Below are 19,989 nucleotides of genomic sequence, written 5' to 3' on the forward strand. Positions count from 1 at the left end.
TTCAGATGATTGAAACTGGATTAGCATGGCCCCAGTTTAATTAAAAGTTATGACCAGTTTAATATTAGTTAAATTCAGACTACTGAAACTGGATTAGCATGACCACTTGTTTTATTATTATTATTATTATTATTATTATTATTATTATTATTATTATTATTATTATTATTATTATTATTAACTTGTTTAAAAACATATAGGCATGTAATTCAAGATAAGTCTGCCTTTTATTTCATATTTCATAGAGTTTAAATAAGACTTTCTGAGCATGACCAGTTTGACTTGTTTAAATTTAAAAACATATAGGCCTGTAATTCAAGTCTGCCTTATTTCAATTGGTTTTTAGCCCTAGTTGCACTTCTGTTGCACTTTTTTGTTCATTTGAGGTTTATAACAGTGCATAAAGGCATTGTGTATTAAATTAATGCGCTATTTTTTGTGCAATAAATTTGAGTGGTTTAAAAGAAAATCTGATATTTGGGTCGCGACTTCATGACAAGGAAAATAGTGGGTCCTGAGGCTACACCAGTTGAGAACCACTGATCTAGGCTATGGGAGCGCTCCCTATGCATTCATCACTTCTACTTCCTTTTTGGTGATACGGAAATCTGTGAGCAGTGAAATGTGTGACCGCACACGGTGCTTGTTGCTGGCTTAGTACAGTGAGTGTGGTCACATATTCTGATGGCTGCTGACAGAAATGGTGAAATAATTGATTATTTCCCCATAAGAAGCAATGCGGTCACACCTTTTGGTGGTCACACTAGTGGCCATTCGAGGAACTGCAATATTTAGTACTTGCATTTTTTTTTGCATTGGTGTCAATGCAACAAAAAAAGTCTGCCCCCTCGGATATCACCCATTTAGTTATTTCTCCGCCTCTACCTCTTAATTTCATCTTCCACAAGCAAAAGACCAGGCGAGGCCTGCTGACAACAATAGTGCCATTTACAACTTTTTATCACACATATTCTCCATTAGTAGACTGGAAATATTGCGCGCTCATTTCTAGCTTTGCACGCTAATTTCTAGCACCGCCGCCTGCCTTATTGTAGTACTGAGATATATAACCAAAGTGTTTAAGTGGTGAGCAAGAGATGTGTGAAAATAGTAAGCAAACGTGCCTTTGTTTCATGTATGTGGTTTGTATAGCTGCAGTCCTATAGGGTCTCACGCAGGCGCAGAACGTACATGCTAGTTAACCGTCGGGCTGTAGTATTTTGCAGTGTGTTCAAGTGCAAATTTTTGGCCCCGATAAAGGCGATGTAACAGTCTGCATTCGTTGCCGCAAGCTAGCTAGTCCTTTGCCATCGCCCTGGGGTGTAGCCGGGTTCAAACTCAGTGGACTTCAGAGAGTAACCCGGAGATTCAGGTCTGACTGAAGTGTTTGTATGAGGGTCTTTCATTCAGATTTGGGCTCAAGTGGTCCCAGTAGTGCACCATCAGGCTTTACTCCACACTCTGCTCAACTCATCATCACAGTGCTCCACCACTGTGCTGGAAACAGGCCAGATGTTTTAGCCTGCCGGCACAGAGAAGGAGGAAGACTGAGGTTAGGGCAGCACATCTGTGGTCAAGACAGTGGTCTCTCTCTCTCTCTCTCTCTCTCTCTCTCACACTCACACACACACACACACACACACACACACACACACACACACACACACACACACACACACACACACACACACACACACACACACACACACACACACACACACACACACACACACACACACGTGCACACACATTTCCTCTCTCTTTCTGTTAAGTACACATTCATGAGTGCACACAGTCACACACACACTTCCTCTGTTTTCCCTCTCTCTCTCTCTCTCCCTCTCTAACAGACATCAATGAGGATACACACTCAGACACAGCCATGAATGTCGGTCTACTTCTCTCTTAAATACACATGTGCGAGCATGCACGCACACACACACGCACACACACACACACACACACACACACACACACACACACACACACACACACACACACACACACACACACACACACATGCACTCACCCAAACACACACTTACTGTGGGTGTCCCTGAGGTCTGTCTGTGGCCGGTGGGAACGTGTTGGGACTTGGGAGCTAAACAGAATGTGAGGTCATCATGTGATCAGGATGGTTTTAGCAGGCCTAGGCTTTGTTTACCCAGAATGCCAAATGCCAACGTGCATGTCCAACCTAAAATCTCAGAACGTTACCATTTTACAATTTTGGAGCCGAAATTGTAACATAGCAACGTTGGTCCAAAACGTTGCTATTTTACAATTGTCTGTGAGACTGTGTTGGCATGTCCTATTGACCATCACATCATCATCACACATTACCAACTGCTAAATAGGCAACCTACTACAACCAAGAAAAACAACACAGTACTGTATTATGTAAAAAACACAGTACTGTATTATGTAAAAAAAACACAGTACTGTATTATGTAAAAAACACAGTACTGTATTATGTAAAAAAACACAGTACTGTATTATGTAAAAAAACACAGTACTGTATTATGTAAAAAACACAGTACTGTATTATGTAAAAAACACAGTACTGTATTATGTAAACAACACAGTACTGTATTATGTAAACAACACAGTACTGTATTATGTAAACAACACAGTACTGTATTATGAAAAACAACACAGTACTGTATTATGTAAACAACACAGTACTGTATTATGTGAAACAACACAGTACTGTATTATGTAAACAACACAGTACTGTATTATGTGAAACAACACAGTACTGTATTATGTAAACAACACAGTACTGTATTATGTAAAAACAACACAGTACTGTATTATGTAAAAACAACACAGTACTGTATTATGTAAAAAGCACAGCCCAGAAAAAAGTCATTGAAAATAAACTGCAGAAAATTCCAATAAAAAAAGAAAGAAAATAAACTGCAAAGGCATCTTACCTTCACCCAACGCACAACGTAGGCTGATCCTACACACAACGTAGGCTGATCCTACACACAACGTAGGCTGATCCTACACACAACGTAGGCGCACAACGTAGGCTGATCCTACGCACAACGTAGGCTGATCCTACACACAACGTAGGCTGATCCTAGGCACAACGTAGGCTGATCCTACGCACAACGTAGGCTGATCCTACACACAACGTAGGCTGATCCTACGCACAACGTAGGCTGATCCTACGCACAACGTAGGCTGATCCTACGCACAACGTAGGCTGATCCTACACACAACGTAGGCTGATCCTAGACACAACGTAGGCTGATCCTACACACAACGTAGGCTGATCCTACACACAACGTACTGTAGGCTGATCCTACACACAACGTAGGCTGATCCTACACACAACGTAGGTGCACATGCACATTGAAAACAATTGAGTAAATCCTCTCCAGTTGTGCGTCATGTCAGGTAATCAACTCACATAGTGTAATATGTATTATTACTTTACTGAAAGAGACTTAAAGGTACTACTCAGTGTAATATGTATTATTACGTTACTGAAAGAGACTTAAAGGTACTCAGTGTAATATGTATTATTACTTTACTGAAAGAGACTTAAAGGTACTCAGTGTAGATCGCAGATAAATGTATCCATGCTGTCACCCTAGTATAAATTCAAGTGTGGACAAATTCGGCACCCCCTAGTGGCAAGGCGCCCTGGGCAATTGCCCTGTCCGCCCTGCCCACGCGCCGGCACTGACGTCACCTTTGACAGCTTGCTGTGGCTCAGACCGATGAGGAGTGACAAAAATCCCCTAAAGCAGGCAGCTGCCCCAATACATTGGTGAGGAATCCACCCCGACACCATAGCTTTGGTTGTTGACGTATGGAACAAAGATATTAAAATCAGCAAAGAGCCGTTAGTGGTGAAGTTTCGCTGTGTGGGCCCATGCAGGAAGGAATAAGTCCACAGGTTTCTCTGTTCTCAGATGAATAGCCCAAATTGAGCCCATATGATTAGATAAACACAGTGTTGTCAAAGATGGGTGGGTGGGGCGGCAGGGGGCCTAGTATTTGAAGATACTGTCGTTTAACTAGAGGTCCCGGGTTCAAGCTCCCACCCTGCTGAAGTGTCTTTGAGCAGGACACTGAATCCCTATCAGCTCCAGGGCTGCTGTTACATAAGTGAGCCTGACCTCTGACCTCCATGTGGCACGGGGAATGGAGAGAAGAGGAAACACATCCACTGTGAAATGTGTCTTCAGTCACTCAAAGTATTTACAAGCTGACACAGAAAACCCAAAAGTGAAACGGTAGAAATAATATTGTCAGCCTTATGGCAGAATATGATCAGCAGCTCTCTAAAATAATACAATGGTGAATGTGGAAAATGGAATGGAAATGTTTGAGATTGCAGATTCTGAATCTCATGCAGTGACTTCACTGAACAGTGAAACAAACACATCCATTCAAAATCAGAATCACGTTATTTGTGATATTTAATAATGTCTTTCAAAACAAAACTAGCACTACCTCACCTTGCTACCAAGCTGCATGAACTGGAGAAAAGTGGAATATAGGAACAAATTCAGCAGCTCTTGGAGGCACGTGTTGGTTTTTATGTCTTTGTACACGATTCAAGGAATGTTTGCACTCTTGACTCAAGGCTTACCGAGGAGTGGGCCAGGTGTGTGAGAGGAGTTGGCCAGGTGTGTGAGAGGAGTTGGCCAGGTGTGTGAGAGGAGTGGGCCAGGTGTGTGAGAGGAGTTGGCCAGGTGTGTGAGAGGAGTTGGACAGGTGTGTGAGAGGAGTTGGCCAGGTGTGTGAGAGGAGTTGGCCAGGTGTGTGAGAGGAGTTGGCCAGGTGTGTGAGAGGAGTGGGCCAGGTGTGTGAGAGGAGTTGGACAGGTGTGTGAGAGGAGTTGGCCAGGTGTGTGAGAGGAGTTGGACAGGTGTGTGAGAGGAGTTGGCCAGGTGTGTGAGAGGAGTGGGCCAGGTGTGTGAGAGGAGTTGGACAGGTGTGTGAGAGGAGTTGGACAGGTGTGTGAGAGGAGTTGGCCAGGTGTGTGAGAGGAGTTAGACAGGTGTGTGAGAGGAGTTGGCCAGGTGTGTGAGAGGAGTTAGACAGGTGTGTGAGAGGAGTTAGACAGGTGTGTGAGAGGAGTTGGCCAGGTGTGTGAGAGGAGTTAGACAGGTGTGTGAGAGGAGTTGGCCAGGTGTGTGAGAGGAGTTAGACAGGTGTGTGAGAGGAGTTGGCCAGGTGTGTGAGAGGAGTTGGCCAGGTGTGTGAGAGGAGTTAGACAGGTGTGTGAGAGGAGTTGGCCAGGTGTGTGAGGCCAGTATAAGAGTCCAATGAAAGCAGAAAAAAGGCCCCCACACTGACACAAAATAGAGGAGACTGTCTGGATGCAAAAACATATATAATATTTTTGCTCCGAGCTTCCTTTACAGGAATTGGTCTAGGTGCCATTGGTGCTGATGTGTCATGTATTAATATAGCAGACACACTGACACACACACGCACACGCACGCACGCACGCGCGCACACACACACACACACACACACACACACACACACACACACACACACACAGAGACCAAAAGATATGCAAGCGACAGACAGTAGACTGCACACATAGTACAGTAGAACTAGAAGGGGACTCAGAGAGCGCAGAACTCCGGCAAGGCCAATAGTCCAATCTGCTATGATATGCAATGAGTTGGATGAGTTGGATCGGACCTGCGGCAAAATTTAATGGGTTCTTCCTTGGCCCATGCTACACCTTTCTACGAAGTTTCATGAAAATCGGCCCAGTAGTTTTTCCGTAATCCTGTAAACAGACATACAGACAGACAGACACAGACAGAGAGACAGACAGACACAGACAGACAGACAGACAGACATAACCTCCTTGGTAGAGGTAACTAAACCTTTAGACACAGCGTGCATTCAGGCAGCATGGCTTAAGCCTTACACTGTAGTTGCAGCTGTAGAGCACAGTGTATTGAACCAGTGAGAAAGAAATATTCCACCAACTATTTTGAGGTGGTAAAGCAGGAAGTAGAGCAAGTGTATCCAATACCATTAATGAGAGTTCCGTTCCATTAAGGCAGAGGTTCTCAAATGTTTTTCAGCCAAGGACCCCTTACAAGATAGAAAATATACCGGGGACCCCCTCATTCTGATTTGTGATTTTGGGCTAAGCTTAATTGTTTCCACGGTAACGTGCTTGACTTTTAATTTGATAGGTTTGTTATTAGAATGTAATCAATGAACCATTTTAGATTTAAAGCATAAACTATTTTCGTTGAACTATGAAGATTTTGCAATTTTTTTTTTTTTTATTACATTACATTTACATTACGTCATTTAGCAGATGCTTTTGTTTTGTCCAAAGCGACTTACAATATCACAATTTGTCAACAGTACAGAAAACCACTATGCAACACAATCAATGACAGCCAAGATATTTTGATAGACTAGCACCATGTAGGAAGTAGTTTGAGAAGGAATAAGTAACATGTAGCATTTTTTTTTAATTAAACCTTTTTTTTTTTTACCTGAAAACTTTTCGCGGACCCCCTGGCAAAGTGCCACGGACCCCTGGGGGTCCGCGGACCCCCATTTGAGAACCACTGCATTAAGGTGTTCCAGTGCCAGTGCCGTTAATGCTATTGATTACACCTGCTTTGCTTCCTGCTTTACCACTTCAAAACGGTTGCTGTGAAAACGGCCGATAGGATGAGGTGTATGACATCAGAATTAGCTTTATTGTAAGTATGTAATAGACAGAGGGAATTTGACTCCGGTATACGTTGCTCTCAACGTACTTACAAAGGAAAAAGCAAAGGCATGCATACAAGCTAAAACAAACAAACAAGGACAGCGATCAAAGGTATATAAAGCAAGTTAACTGCTATTTACATTCTATACAATAAGTGTGATGTAGAGTGACTGCTATAAGGTAAAGGTAAAGTGATTCAAGTGTACAGCGAAGTGTTTGAATGCAGTGATCCAGTGACTGGTTTCAGTGTTCATCAGAGTGATGGCCTGTGGGAAGAAACTGTTCTTATGTCTGGTTCTTTTGGTGCATGGTAGTCTATAGCGCCTACCAGAGGGGAGGAGGTCAAACAGGTCATGTCCAGGGTGAGATGGGTCTTTGATGATCTTTCCTGCCCGTCTTTTGACTCTAGAAATTCTAGAACTCTAGAAATCCAAATGAAGATGATCATGTGTGGACGCCGGTCACAAAAAGTTGTTAGTTAGGAAAGTGAAAGCATGGCTACTCAATGCAGACATGATTGTCACAGTGACATTTCCTGCCCTTCCTTGTTTGGAAGAAGAGGTAGAACAGTGTCATTGTTCTCAATATAGCAGTTTGAGTGCTGAACTAAACGCTCACTATGACAATGACAAGGCCAGCTATTGTTCTATTAGCGTTGCAGCTGCAGAAAGGGGATGAGATGGACATACATGCAAGCACGCCGTCACACACACACACACACACACACACACGCATGCCCACGCGGCACGCGCACACATACACACACACACACACACACGAACAGGCGGGACATCATTGAGGAAGTTTCTCTCTCTCTCTCTTATGGTTTTGTGTGGCATCTATTTGCATAGGTTCCACTCAGTGTATTAGTGGCAGTCAGATAATGGTCTGTTGCCTTATATGGAGTTGTAGCTGTCTCACATACAGACACCAACACACACACACACACACACACAGACACCAACACACACACACACACACACACACACACACACACACACACACACACACACACACACACACACACACACACACACACACACACACACACACACATGTTTGTGGAGCTGCTATAGTGAGGACATTCATCATTGACATAATGCAGGCATGTCCAAAGTCCAGCCCGGGGGCCAGATGCGGCCCTTTGACCGATCTTAAGTGGCCCTCGGCTTGTCTCTCAAAGTATACTATATGTGGCCCTCCACACAGTAACGGTTAATCAAGCAAGTTCAATTCAAATTTCTTCTGTTCACCTAACGATGACAGCACTACCATACAGTTGGTAGACAAGCACCAAGTAGGAACAACACAGGCAGAACAAATGTTTTCAGATGGTAAACGAAATCCTTAGAGTACAATTGTATTATATGTGATTTTTATTTTTATTTTTATAACCCATAATGATGCGAGAAGCAGCCGGCCGGCCCCCCGGTAATTTCACATGATCTAATCTGGCCCCCATTCAAAAAAGTTTGGACACTCCTGACATAATGCATTCATTAATGTTTGGACACTCCTGACATAATGCATTCATTAATGTTTGGACACTCCTGACATAATGCATTCATTAATGCGGCGGAATTTCACTGAGCGAAATTGTGGCATATATTTTTTGAGATCAGGGTCCATTTTTTCCACCTGTGACATGAACATACCGTAGATAGAAATGAACGCGAAGGCAACGATACTGTGCGGGGGAGGGACGATATGTATACATATACATAGGCTGGTTATATTTGTCGGTGCGTATTGGTAACCACAGGACACAAGTCACACCTACAAACTTGATCAAAGGGAAATCAATAATGTCTCCAGTCCTTAATGATATATTACACGTGATTCATGCCATTGTCCCACTCCTCCTGACACATTTTGAACCAACCGGCTCTCAGCTCACCAAATGTACCACCGCCGGCACTGGACCACCGCTGGCACTGGACCACCGCTGGCACTGGACCACCGCTGGCACTGGACCACCGCTGGCACTGGACCACCACTGGCACTGGACCACCGCTGGCACTGGACCTTTCTAAGTTATTACCTCTGATATTATTTGACCTCAGACACTCGGCTAGGCTCTGCTCTGGGTCACTGGTCTCTCTGGGACTCAAACTGTCCCACAGACATCCTGAAGCAGCTCTCCTCTCCTCTCCTCAAAAGCCCAGTTTACACAGTGATTCGCAATGAGACTAGTTGAAACTACTTCTACTATTACTTGACAAGGATTAGTAGGAGAAAGCACACATTTGTGACACATTTCGTGTATATATATGCTACCTAACCTCTACTCTATTCTATTTTATTGTTGTTTTTTTATGGTCTTTTCCAATGCTTCCAATGCTATCTGAGTGTGAGCAACTGTAGCATGATTCAATTTCAATAAAGTTATTCTGATTCTGGAATTTCTGGTGCTTGCAACCGGGCCCTGCGACTTGACAAGCTGAAATGCTGGTGACGCCATCAGCCGGCTGGAGTCAAGATGAGACTCAAATAGACCCTTTTCATGGGGGCCATTTTGTGTCGAAAAGGCAGGGTAAACACAGGTGCAAGCAAAACACTAATGAGGGTTTCCAACTTTCATGACTGCAAGTTGGAAACCCTCATTAGTGTTATCATTATAATAAAATGGCCTCCATGAAAAGGGTCAATTGGTCCTTACCGGCACTATACAAGCGCGCACGCCGCACACACACACATAGACCCGTGCACCGCAACAGGGCTTATTGTTTTAATTGTACTGCATACTAGATGGTCCAGAGCAACCCAAGAGAAAACTAAAAATGACGCAAACTAACAGATGCACACACACACACACACACACACACACACACACACACACACCTGGACTCAGAAGAAGGAAACAAAGAGAATCCTGGGTAATGACAATCCCACACATTTCCTGTCCTTTCTGGCAGTTATTTTTAACGGGCTGATGTGTGTGTGTGTGTGTGTGTGTATGTGTGTGTGTGTGTGTGTGTGTGTGTGTGTGTATGTGTGTGTGTGTGTGTGCATGTGAATATGCATGCATGTATCTGTATGTAGACTTGTGCAGCCTTGTGAGCGAGTGTGTGTGTAATATCAATATCAATATCGTGATATGAGACTATATCGTTTTAGATTTTGCACATCATAATAGTGATAGTGATATCAGTGATAATAGTGATATCAGAATTATTTTATTTGGTTATAGTAGGCCTATGTTTGCACATACGCGGAAATTGTTGGTGTAGAAGGTGCACACGTTACATGACATATAACAACTCAGTACAAAACAAAGCAAAATACAATAACACAATACATATGCATAAGTTTAAACATTATACAAGATATGGACAGAGCATTTACAGCCAAATGTGGCAGAGTACAAATGTAGCAAGGCAAAGTGACAGTTACAGTACAAGGTTGGCAGTAGTACAGTTTCCAGAGTGGCACAAGTGTCTTTTTTGTGGTTTTAAACGCTGCATTACAGTAAAGTGATGTCATTTCCTGAACTTACCAGACTGTTCTATTATTCACCTTTACCCACTTAGTCATTATATCCACATTACATTCCTGTTGATTATTTATCAAAAATACCATTGTGTAATACATATTTTGTGATAATAATCTCTACAATACTGTCGCAATATCGTTATCGAGGTATTTTGTCAAAAATATTCGGATATTTGAATTTTGCCCGATCACCCAGCCCTTTTGTGTGTGTGTGTGGGCGGGTGACAAAGAGATTAAGCCTGCATGTAATTTATGTATTCTTATCTGTAATTGACAAAATATGTCGCAATTGCAGCATCACTCCTCGGTGGTTTGGTTTGTGCTGCTTATTATCAAATTACATTGACTGTGTCAGCTAGTGTGCAGCAAATTCTTCTTGCACACACCCTGTGGCTGCGCTGCAGTGATATCAGTTCTATCATGCAAATACCATAAACACATCTTTAACCCATTGATACCTGATGCAGCATTTGCGTGTATATCCCTCATTTGTGTGTGTATCCCTTTAAGACCGCGAACCGCGGTCTTTTTTTTTCTTAATATTTGTTTCCCGATTTTTTATCCCATTTTATCCCCCATTAGTGCTAATTCTATATTTATCCTGGTTGCTACTTCATCCTATGCCGATCAGGGAGAGCCGAGACTGATTCCATGCTTCCTCCGAGACATGGGCAGTCGGTCAGCCACTTCTTTTCACCTGACAGGGGAAGCTTCACCGGTAGGACATAGCACGTGGAAGGTAGCCTGGGTAAACCCATCCCCCACGTGACCTGCTCTCAGACCTGTTCTCAGTGACTGGGAACTGAGAGAGCAGGTCACGTGGTGGCTGGGTTTACCTAGGCTACGTGGAAGGATCACGCTATTCCAACCAGTTCCCCTCCCCCTGAACAGGCGCCCCTCAACGTTGAGAGGAGGAACCACACTAGCAACCAGGACAATGCATGTTTTTAGTGAAGGGGGTTCCTATATGAAGGAAACCCCCGGGAGGCACGGGGAGAACATGCAAACTCCACACAGAAAGGCCGTGGGGCCTAGTCGACCCCCACCCGGGCGATAGGGGTGGCACTCGGGGATATACGGACGGGCACGCATTCCTTCAGCGCTCACCTCGTCCCCAGATGGGAATCGAACCCACGACCTTCTAGCTGTGAGGCGATAGTGCTTACCACTACACCACCGTACCTCCCCGAACCGCGGTCTTAAAGGGATACACACACAAATGCTGCATCAGGTATCAATGGGTTAAACTGACTCTCTCTCTCTCGCCCCCCTATTTGCTTGCTGTAAATAATGGTGATACAGTTGTCTTGTTGTAAAGTTATAGTGTAATAAACATGCAGCTTAGTCAAATCCAGGAAGTTCTGTAGTGTGTGAGTGGCTGTTGGGTCAGCTGCTGCACTGAAGGGAGGCCCAGACAGATTGACAGGCCATAATTGGGCAATATACTGCACAGTTTACATATCATGTGTATAAGCACCACCAGTCTGCGAAGAAGCCATTTCTCCAATACATTAACTGCATTCATTTAGGGATGTAACATTACATCACAAGACAGTTAAACATCGATACAAATGGGCGTCTGGGTAGTGTAGCGGTAGATTCCCTGCCTACCAACACGAGGGTCACAGGTTCGCACCCACATGTTACCTCTGACTTTGTCGGGCGTCCATACTGGCACAATTGGCTGTTTTCTGGGGGAGGGAAGCCAGATTGTGGGTATGTGCACTAGCGCCTCCTCTGGTCGGTTGGGGCGCCTGGTCGGGGTGGAAGGGAACTGGTGGGAATAGCGTGATCCTCCCTCCCACGTGCTACGTCCTGCCGGTGAAGCTCTCCCTGTCAGGTGTAAAGAAGCGGCTGGCAACTGCGGTGTCGGAGGAAGCATGGTGCTAGTCTACGGCTCTCCCCAGATCGGCAGAAGGTGGAGCAGCGATCGGCGCAGCAGCGGGAAAAATTGGCCAAGTACAATTGGGGAGATTTTTTTTTGAAAAATCAGAAGAAAAAAATCTATGCAAATAATTAATGTGTGAAGATTAAAATCGATGAGATGAAAAATGAATCCCAATGCCTTTTCCCCCCAGTTTTTCTTTTACAAAGAAAAGGAAATATGCACTCATTGCAATTGCAAAGTTTGGCTTTTGCAATCGAATCGTGAGTTAAGTGAACGTGGACCACTTTATGACCAATGCGATTTTCAGAAAATGCTTCAAAAGTCATAAATGTGGTCACCGTGTTTGTGAAGATTATCCTGCTGAACACAATGTACCACTCGCATGAACTTTTGTTAACCGCAGACCTTCTTTTATGCGTTTAAGCGAAATCCCCAGTCTAAAACCCCCACAGCCTTTTCCCCTGATGATACAACATGGCGGCAATTTCTGGTAAAGCCTACAAAAATACGTCATCCCTGCGGTACTGTATTTACTGTTGTTTAACAAGAAACGTGTGTGACTGAATGTTTGTTGTTATGTTACCACACACAGTATTACTGTAATCCAATTTTTACTCATGCATGCAACATGTCACCATGCCCATTGTAGGCACTGAACAGCTGGGAGAGCAATCACACACACACACACACACACACACACATACACACACTCTCTCTCGCAGGCTCCCAGCTGTGCGCCCTATTGTCCAGACAGTATTGCGTCTCATGCGGTTTGTCACCGAGGAGGAAGAGGTCATTGTTCACTGTTAGCTGCTGCTTCCACACAAGTTTGTGTGTCATGTCACATGTGGCGGTCTCCAACCACAACATGCTTAGAAAAGACACACATTCGCAGTGAGTTACCGTAATGAAGAGTTGGAAATTACACAGAAGAACTGCAGCAAATACTATAAGCGGTGGTGTAGACGGTTTTAACTTGACAACAAAAACATTCTAAATTTAAACCCCAGCTCACTTCCTGTTACAGTGTTTGCTAGTGCAGGACACCTCCGAAAACATGACAGCAGACAGGGCTGACAATTTCCGTGAAAACCATCTATATGGCCCCCCAAATCACGTAACCCTAACCCTAACCCAAATCACCTAACCTGGGGAAATGAGAAAATCTCAAGAAACATGTGTGGTGATCCACACACTGGGTTGTGCGTTCTCATATCGGCAAGTAGTTCCCCCAAGACCAAGTGGACTGCACAGGGTCTTCAGCCATATGACTTAACATGGCTGAATACCCCGTGCAGTCCACTTCGCTGGGAACTACGAGCCCATCTGAACGCACCCTAAATGAACGCACCTAAAATGAATATATTTGTCTTATTCCCGCGGATAAGTGGCCAAACATCACGTCAAAATATTTCCAGTGCAGCAAGAAGTTGAACAGAACATGGGTGGGATGGGTCCACTTGGCTTAGATCAGTTCTCAAACTTTTTCACGTCAAGGACCCCTAAACTGACACAAATTAGACCACGGACCCCCATTTGACAAGATTTTGTCCCAGGTTCCCCCATAAGGGACTTTTGCTTTTAGATGTTTTATTACAGAAATGTTATAAAACCCATGACCAAAACAGTCCTACATTCTGTCATTGTGTTACTTATGGATGGAATTATATTAAAGTGAAAATAAACTTCCCTCCCTTTTGCTGGGGACCCCCTGGAACCCCCTCAAGGACTCACTTTGAGAACCACTGGCTTAGAAACAGAGCTGCTCTCGACTCGATCGCAACCCAGGCGCGTTCCTTTCCCATCAGTCTGAAAGCGGTCACACCAAAACCAACGCCAGATAAACATCTTCAACGTAAACACACCCATATTTTGTGGTCTGTTGCCAAACTTGCCAATAGTCACTTCTTTCACGTGCCTTTGTCTGTTAGGGTTAGGGTTAGGGCTAAGATTTCACAACAGGTTTAACAGATTATTCTCAGAAACAAAAAATATAAATAAATAAATAACACAAAGGTGGATTTTCCACTGTTTGTAATATTGGTGTTTTAGGCAAATTTTTGGTTTTGGTTACACATCTTATCCTTGGTTTGGCTGTTTGGCCTCAGGTTTGGTTCTAGTGAAGGTTGCATGAACACATGCTTTGGTTTTAGTTGGAACTTATTCTTGCCTCCAAGTGAGGATGTGTGAGTTGCTGTAGCTGCACTCCACTAACTGCTGACTCAATGTGGAGGCCATGGTGTGTACCATGGTGTGTGCCATGGTGATGAGTCAAACTACACTGGCCGTATCTCACCACATACGTCCTGCATTAGTTTGAGAAGTAGTGGAACATCTGTCGACTCGCCTGGTAAAAGATATCATCATCTTCAAACTCTCTGTTCATCAGTATTTAATTATTTCTGGCCAACAATAGATCTGATTTTCCCATTGCTGTCGAAGCAGGGGAACCCACATGGAAATGGTTTTTCCCCCCGGCCTTGAGCAGGCCATGAGATCTGTGTCAAAAGCATTACGAATCACATTTTTGCTCTTTTGTCCGCCCCCGGCCCCCTCTTTCCTGTCATCCCTTTCCCACCACAAATAGAGGAAGAATCTGGGTTTGTCCTCTAACCTTCTTGTTTAGGGCTCACCTCAGGAACAGGCCTCTGACATTGTGCTTTCCTCCCAAAGCAGTTTCCTCATCTCAACTGTCCCAAAATAGTTTGCTTTGGGACTTGATACTTAGAGACAAATTGAAAAAAAAGTCAAAATGTTTGGTTGCAAGTCATAGACCGTGTAAAATATATGGACGTAGCCACCGTGACATCGCCCATTGGTTTTTGGACTGTTTTGAAACCTCGAGGTTAGCATTTTCACCATCGCCATCTTGGTTATTTGGAGCCAGAATTGACGTGAATTTGGACGAGAGGAGCCACAGCGCCTCGCCTGTTATTGGTCCGTGATCAGCGAGCTGCGCGATCACTGGACAGGCTACCTGTCAATCACGCCCCAAAACATAGTCTGCTTTATCGTCTATTTTACCCGAAATGGGACGATAATTGACAAAATCAGCACCATGCTGTATTAAAGAAGACTTGAAACTGGTGATTGAGCCTGAGGCCATAAACTCATTAGGAGAGTGTTTACTGAGGCCATAAATCAAGTGAGAATATGATAATTTTCCCATTCACTTCCATGTAACTCACTTCCATGTAACCGGACATCTTTTTGCAGCCAGTGTCGCCCCCTGGGTTGAATAAAAAATATTGTACACCAAATGTGATTGATTAAGTCTTCTCTTTCTCTCCATCACCTCCAGAAATGGAAGAAGAACTGGTTTGTCCTCTACCCCGCCAGTCAGAGCGGAATCGCCCGCCTGGAGTTCTACGATTCGCCCGTGGGCGGAGGCGGCGGGGCCAGTGGCGGCGCGGGCGGCGGGACAAACGAGAAGACCCGGAAGCTGGACAAGAAGATCATCCGTCTGTCGGAGTGCATCTCCATCCTGCCCGCCGTGACCGAGAGCTGCCCGAAGGACAACATGGCCGCCTTCTGCGTGGAAACCAACGACAAGACCCACGTGTTCGCCGCCGAGAAGAGCGTCACCACCGAGTGGGTGGAGAAGATGTGCGAGATCGCGTTTCAGGTGCGTTCACTCCCCTCTCATCGTCTGGACTGTTTTGAGGCCAGGAGTGTGTGTGGAGTCCAGAGGAGAGTGCGATAATGAGATAGAGGGGCACGGTTCCTAAAGGTCCTTGAAAGTTTGTCATTGAAAATGTACCGTATATATTTTGTGCAAGAATAGAAATTGAATTACTGTAACAGCACAGTTGAGAAGTAAGTGTTCACACATTCAAGCCTCTCTCTCTCTCTTTTTAACTGTTGTCTGTGTGCTTCTGTAAAGCTGCTAGTTCTCATTATAAACAGTATTTAAGCTTGATCCGTGTCTCAAACTATGCTGTGCTGGGTCCTTGAATTTAAGGGAATTGGGCCTGGAAATTCCTTGAAAAATCTTTGAATTTGATGTTTAAGAAGGTGTGGGAACTCTGGAGGAAAAACATTTTTCAGATTAGCTCCTAGCCTAAACCCAGTTCTAACTTAACCCTTAAAACCAAGTCCGTTGAATCAGGTCCGGACATTCCCCAGTTACGGGGTTTATACGAGACAGACTTTTAATAACTTTTTCAATGTAGACTGCGTCGGTTCGGTCAGTCAGGAACGGATAGCGCATAGGATGTCATCAGTGATGATGTCATCAGTGATGATACCAGATCCACCTCAGATGTGATCAGAAAAGACCTTGGAGTCAGGATTCGAAGGGTGGGTTGGTGCAATGTCTAGGGGGGTGGGGAAGGTGGGAGGGGGCGTGATCAGTAAGGGGGCGGGGCTAGGGAAAATGGGCCGTAGCTTGGGATAGGAAGGTCATAGAGAGGCAAGGTTCGAGGGAGTGTATAGGGGGCTCTGGGTGGTTGGTGCCTGTGGTGAGGGAAGGGGGTGGGGCTAGGAGAAAGGGGCCATACCTAGGGATAGGAAGTTCATAGAGAGTTGAGGTTTGAGGGGTGGGCAGCAGTAGTGGTTGGGGGGGTGTGGCCGGTTTTGGGGTAGAGGTAGGACCATTTCCCATGTTGAAAACAATTAGCCGTGTTGTTGAGGTACTCCTAAACATTGCCTAAAGTGCAATAAGGCTGAATGGCCACACCACTGTGCTGTGTGCTTCAATGTATTTGTGCTTTTATGAGTGTGGACAGACGTGGATGACTTGTGGGCGGAGTCATACATTTTAATTAGGTAATTAGGGCTGATGCACCGCAATGGCTGCACAGCATCCAGCGGTCACACAGGGACGCACATCTGTACTCCGCTGGTTACAGTCAAATTAAAAGTGAAGTCACACTTTCCCTCTTCCATATCTGTTCTGGCCGGTTAACTACAGAGTACCAGTGCAACAAAAGTCACATGCCTACTACACATGCTAAACACATGGGCATGTCAGTTGACTGTGTGTGTGTGTGTGTGTGTGTCCACAGGGAGGAAGCCCTGCTGCAGACTCTAATGGAGGACAGCAGGACCTGCAGATGTCTGAGAACCTCATCTACTACTCTAGAGAGGAGGGTAAGGAGTCAAGGTCACACACACGACAACACACACGCCGCACGCACGCACGCACACACACACACACAGACGCACGCAAGCGCACACACACACACACACACACACACACACACACACACACACACACACACACACACACACACACACACACACACACTGTGGATTTGATGTTTGCAGAGGTCAGAGTTATAAAATAGGTAAATATTGTAACTGGCAGGTAGATGAGCAAAATCTCCTGAACAGAAATGCAGCAGCAGTTTTAGCAGTGGGGTTAATGGGAAATGTGTTTTTATATTGACCTGACCTGACCTGACCCCCACCCCCTCTCTCTCCCTCTCCCTCTCTCTCCCTCTCCCTCTCTCTCCCTCTCTCTCCCCCCCTCTCCCTCTCTCCCTGCAGTGAATGAGTTCTGGGTGGGTGTGCGTGGCACCGAGGCGTCTGAGCGCTGTGGCCTGGCAGGCAGCTACTGGCTGAAGGCCGACAGCGACGTCCTGATCCTGAGGGACCCCAAGACCAAGAGGCCTGTGCTGCTCTGGCCCTATAAGCTGCTGAGGAGATACGGCCGAGACCGGGTGGGTGGAGGACACAGGCGCACACACACACATGCACGCACGCACACTCACACACACACACACACACACACACAGGCGCACACGCACGCACGCACGCACACTCACACACACACACACACACACACACAGGCGCACACGCACGCACGCACGCACGCACACACACACACACACACACACACACACACACACACACACACACACACACATACAGAGTACTGATTCCTCTTCGGGGGTGGAGCAGCAGTGCAACAATACTCTGTCTATCAAGCGTGCAATAAGAAAAAAGAAAAAACATACACAAATCCGAAACCAACAATTCAGCAAATGGCGAAGACAGACATACATCTATAGAAATCTTGAGAGCCAAATTCTAAGCATTACATATACTGTATAAGGAAAAAAAGAAAAGAAAAAAAACATGAAACACACCACCAAAAGTTGCCACGCACCCATTCTTTTCACACATAGACCTTTGTCACACAGATTGGCAGCACCATGTGGTTACACATAAATAGCTTGTGAAGGTGTGTGTGGGTGAAGGTGTGTGTGTGTGTGTGTGTGTGTGTGTGTGTGTGTGTGTGTGTGTGTGTGTGTGGGTGGGTTGGGTGGGTTGGAGGTGTGTGTGGCCATGCTCTCTGTATCACAGAGGATGCTGTACTGAGCCTGTGGCTATTTCTGTGTCAACGATGTTCTTGATGAAGCTCTTGACAAGCATCTCAAGACGGTACCTGATCTTTAAAGTGGTGTGTGGTTTGGACATGCTTGATGCGTTTGTGTATACACGTGTTAAGTCGTTTCTGTCTGAAACGAACAGGCTCAGACACAGGAAAAGAAAAGAAAAGAAACCATACATACATCATCGATATTCAACAGTACAACCGTACGTGGTGCTACCGGTCGCATAAGATGCTATGTGCTTGTAAGAGATATTGTGCATGGGATCCCACGCAAGGGCTCCATGAAAACCCAGCCGGGCGAGTCACCCGTCGCCCCTCAGTCACTTGTCATTCTTAACCTTAAAGTTAAGAAAAGTAAAAAAACGGGTCCCAGATTGTTGAGAATCTTTTGAGCGAGTTGGCTCTCAGGAACCTGACTCTCTCCATCTGTATAACAGAGATCATGTCCATCAGCCACACCTGAAAAGAAGGTGAAGAAGAGGACTTTCATTCCTTCAGGATGAGTCTTTTGGCGACAGTTGTCCCCTGTGTCAGGGATTTTTGCCCAGCTGTAGGGAAGTTCAGAGACGACTCAGAGCAGCCGAAGATGGCGAGTTCTGCCTCCGACTGTAGGGTTATTTTGTCTGTCTTAGAGTACCAGTCAAATATTTTGGCCCAGAATCCCGTCAGTGAAGGGCAGAACCAGAAGGCGTGAGATAGTGTGCCCTCTGATACCTGACACCTGTCACACAGTGGCGAGACAGAAGGGAAGATCTTGTGTAGTTTATGTTTAGAGTAGTGAAGACGGTGAGCGACCTTAAATTGGATCAGCTGGTGCCTGCTATTAACTGAGCAGTTGGACCACAGACAGACTCCTTTCCCATATAATGTTAGATAAATCGATTCCAAGGTCCCCCTGCCACGCCTCTCTGAGTGAGATTCAACCTTATTGTTCCCTGTGATTCAGCAAAAGTTACAAGATTCACTGTGGGGGTGGGGGATGGGGGGTAGAACTTGAACATAAGAATAGAATATAAAACAGTTAGAAGAAATACTTAAGAACACTGATGAAGAAAAGTTTTGTCATCAGAAGTTTGTCTTATTTGAATGTTTACCTTCAATTAAAATGAAAGTCTCATGCCAGGAAGAGAAGCACCCAAGATACATTTCTTCGAAGAGGGAACAATTTCTTTTATTTGTCTCCCAATGATGCACAGAAGGGTGTTGACCTCAGAACAGATAAGTTAGTGCTGATACAGAGACATAGTACAGGAAGTTATGCAAGAGTGACTGCATAATGTGATGATCATTTTGAGCATTAAAGAAAGATTGGAACAGAGTACAGCTGTTGAACATGTACTAAAGTTAAGGTTGAACCAGAGTACAGCTGTTGAACATGTACTAAAGTTAAGGTTGGACCAGAGTACAGCTGTTGAACATGTACTAAAGTTAAGGTTGGACCAGAGTACAGCTGTTGAACATGTACTAAAGTTAAGGTTGGACCAGAGTACAGCTGTTGATCATGTACTAAAGTTAAGGTTGGACCAGAGTACAGCTGTTGAACAT

The 19,989-nt window shown here is 45.0% G+C and overlaps 1 protein-coding gene across 1 annotated transcript in view; it reads left to right on the forward strand.

The window, feature by feature from the left end:
- The window catches only part of dok1b (docking protein 1b), a 28,061-nt gene that overhangs the window by 4,284 nt on the left and 3,788 nt on the right, over window positions 1-19,989 (forward strand). Inside the window, exons 2-4 of the mRNA XM_083639876.1 lie at window positions 15,406-15,729; window positions 17,111-17,195; window positions 17,595-17,767. Of these exons, the coding sequence (XP_083496002.1) occupies window positions 15,406-15,729; window positions 17,111-17,195; window positions 17,595-17,767 (582 nt within the window). The remainder of the gene's footprint in view (window positions 1-15,405; window positions 15,730-17,110; window positions 17,196-17,594; window positions 17,768-19,989) is intronic.

Source organism: Poromitra crassiceps (assembly GCF_964638095.1).
Source record: "Poromitra crassiceps genome assembly, chromosome: 7".
Taxonomy (NCBI): Eukaryota; Metazoa; Chordata; class Actinopteri; order Beryciformes; family Melamphaidae; genus Poromitra; species Poromitra crassiceps.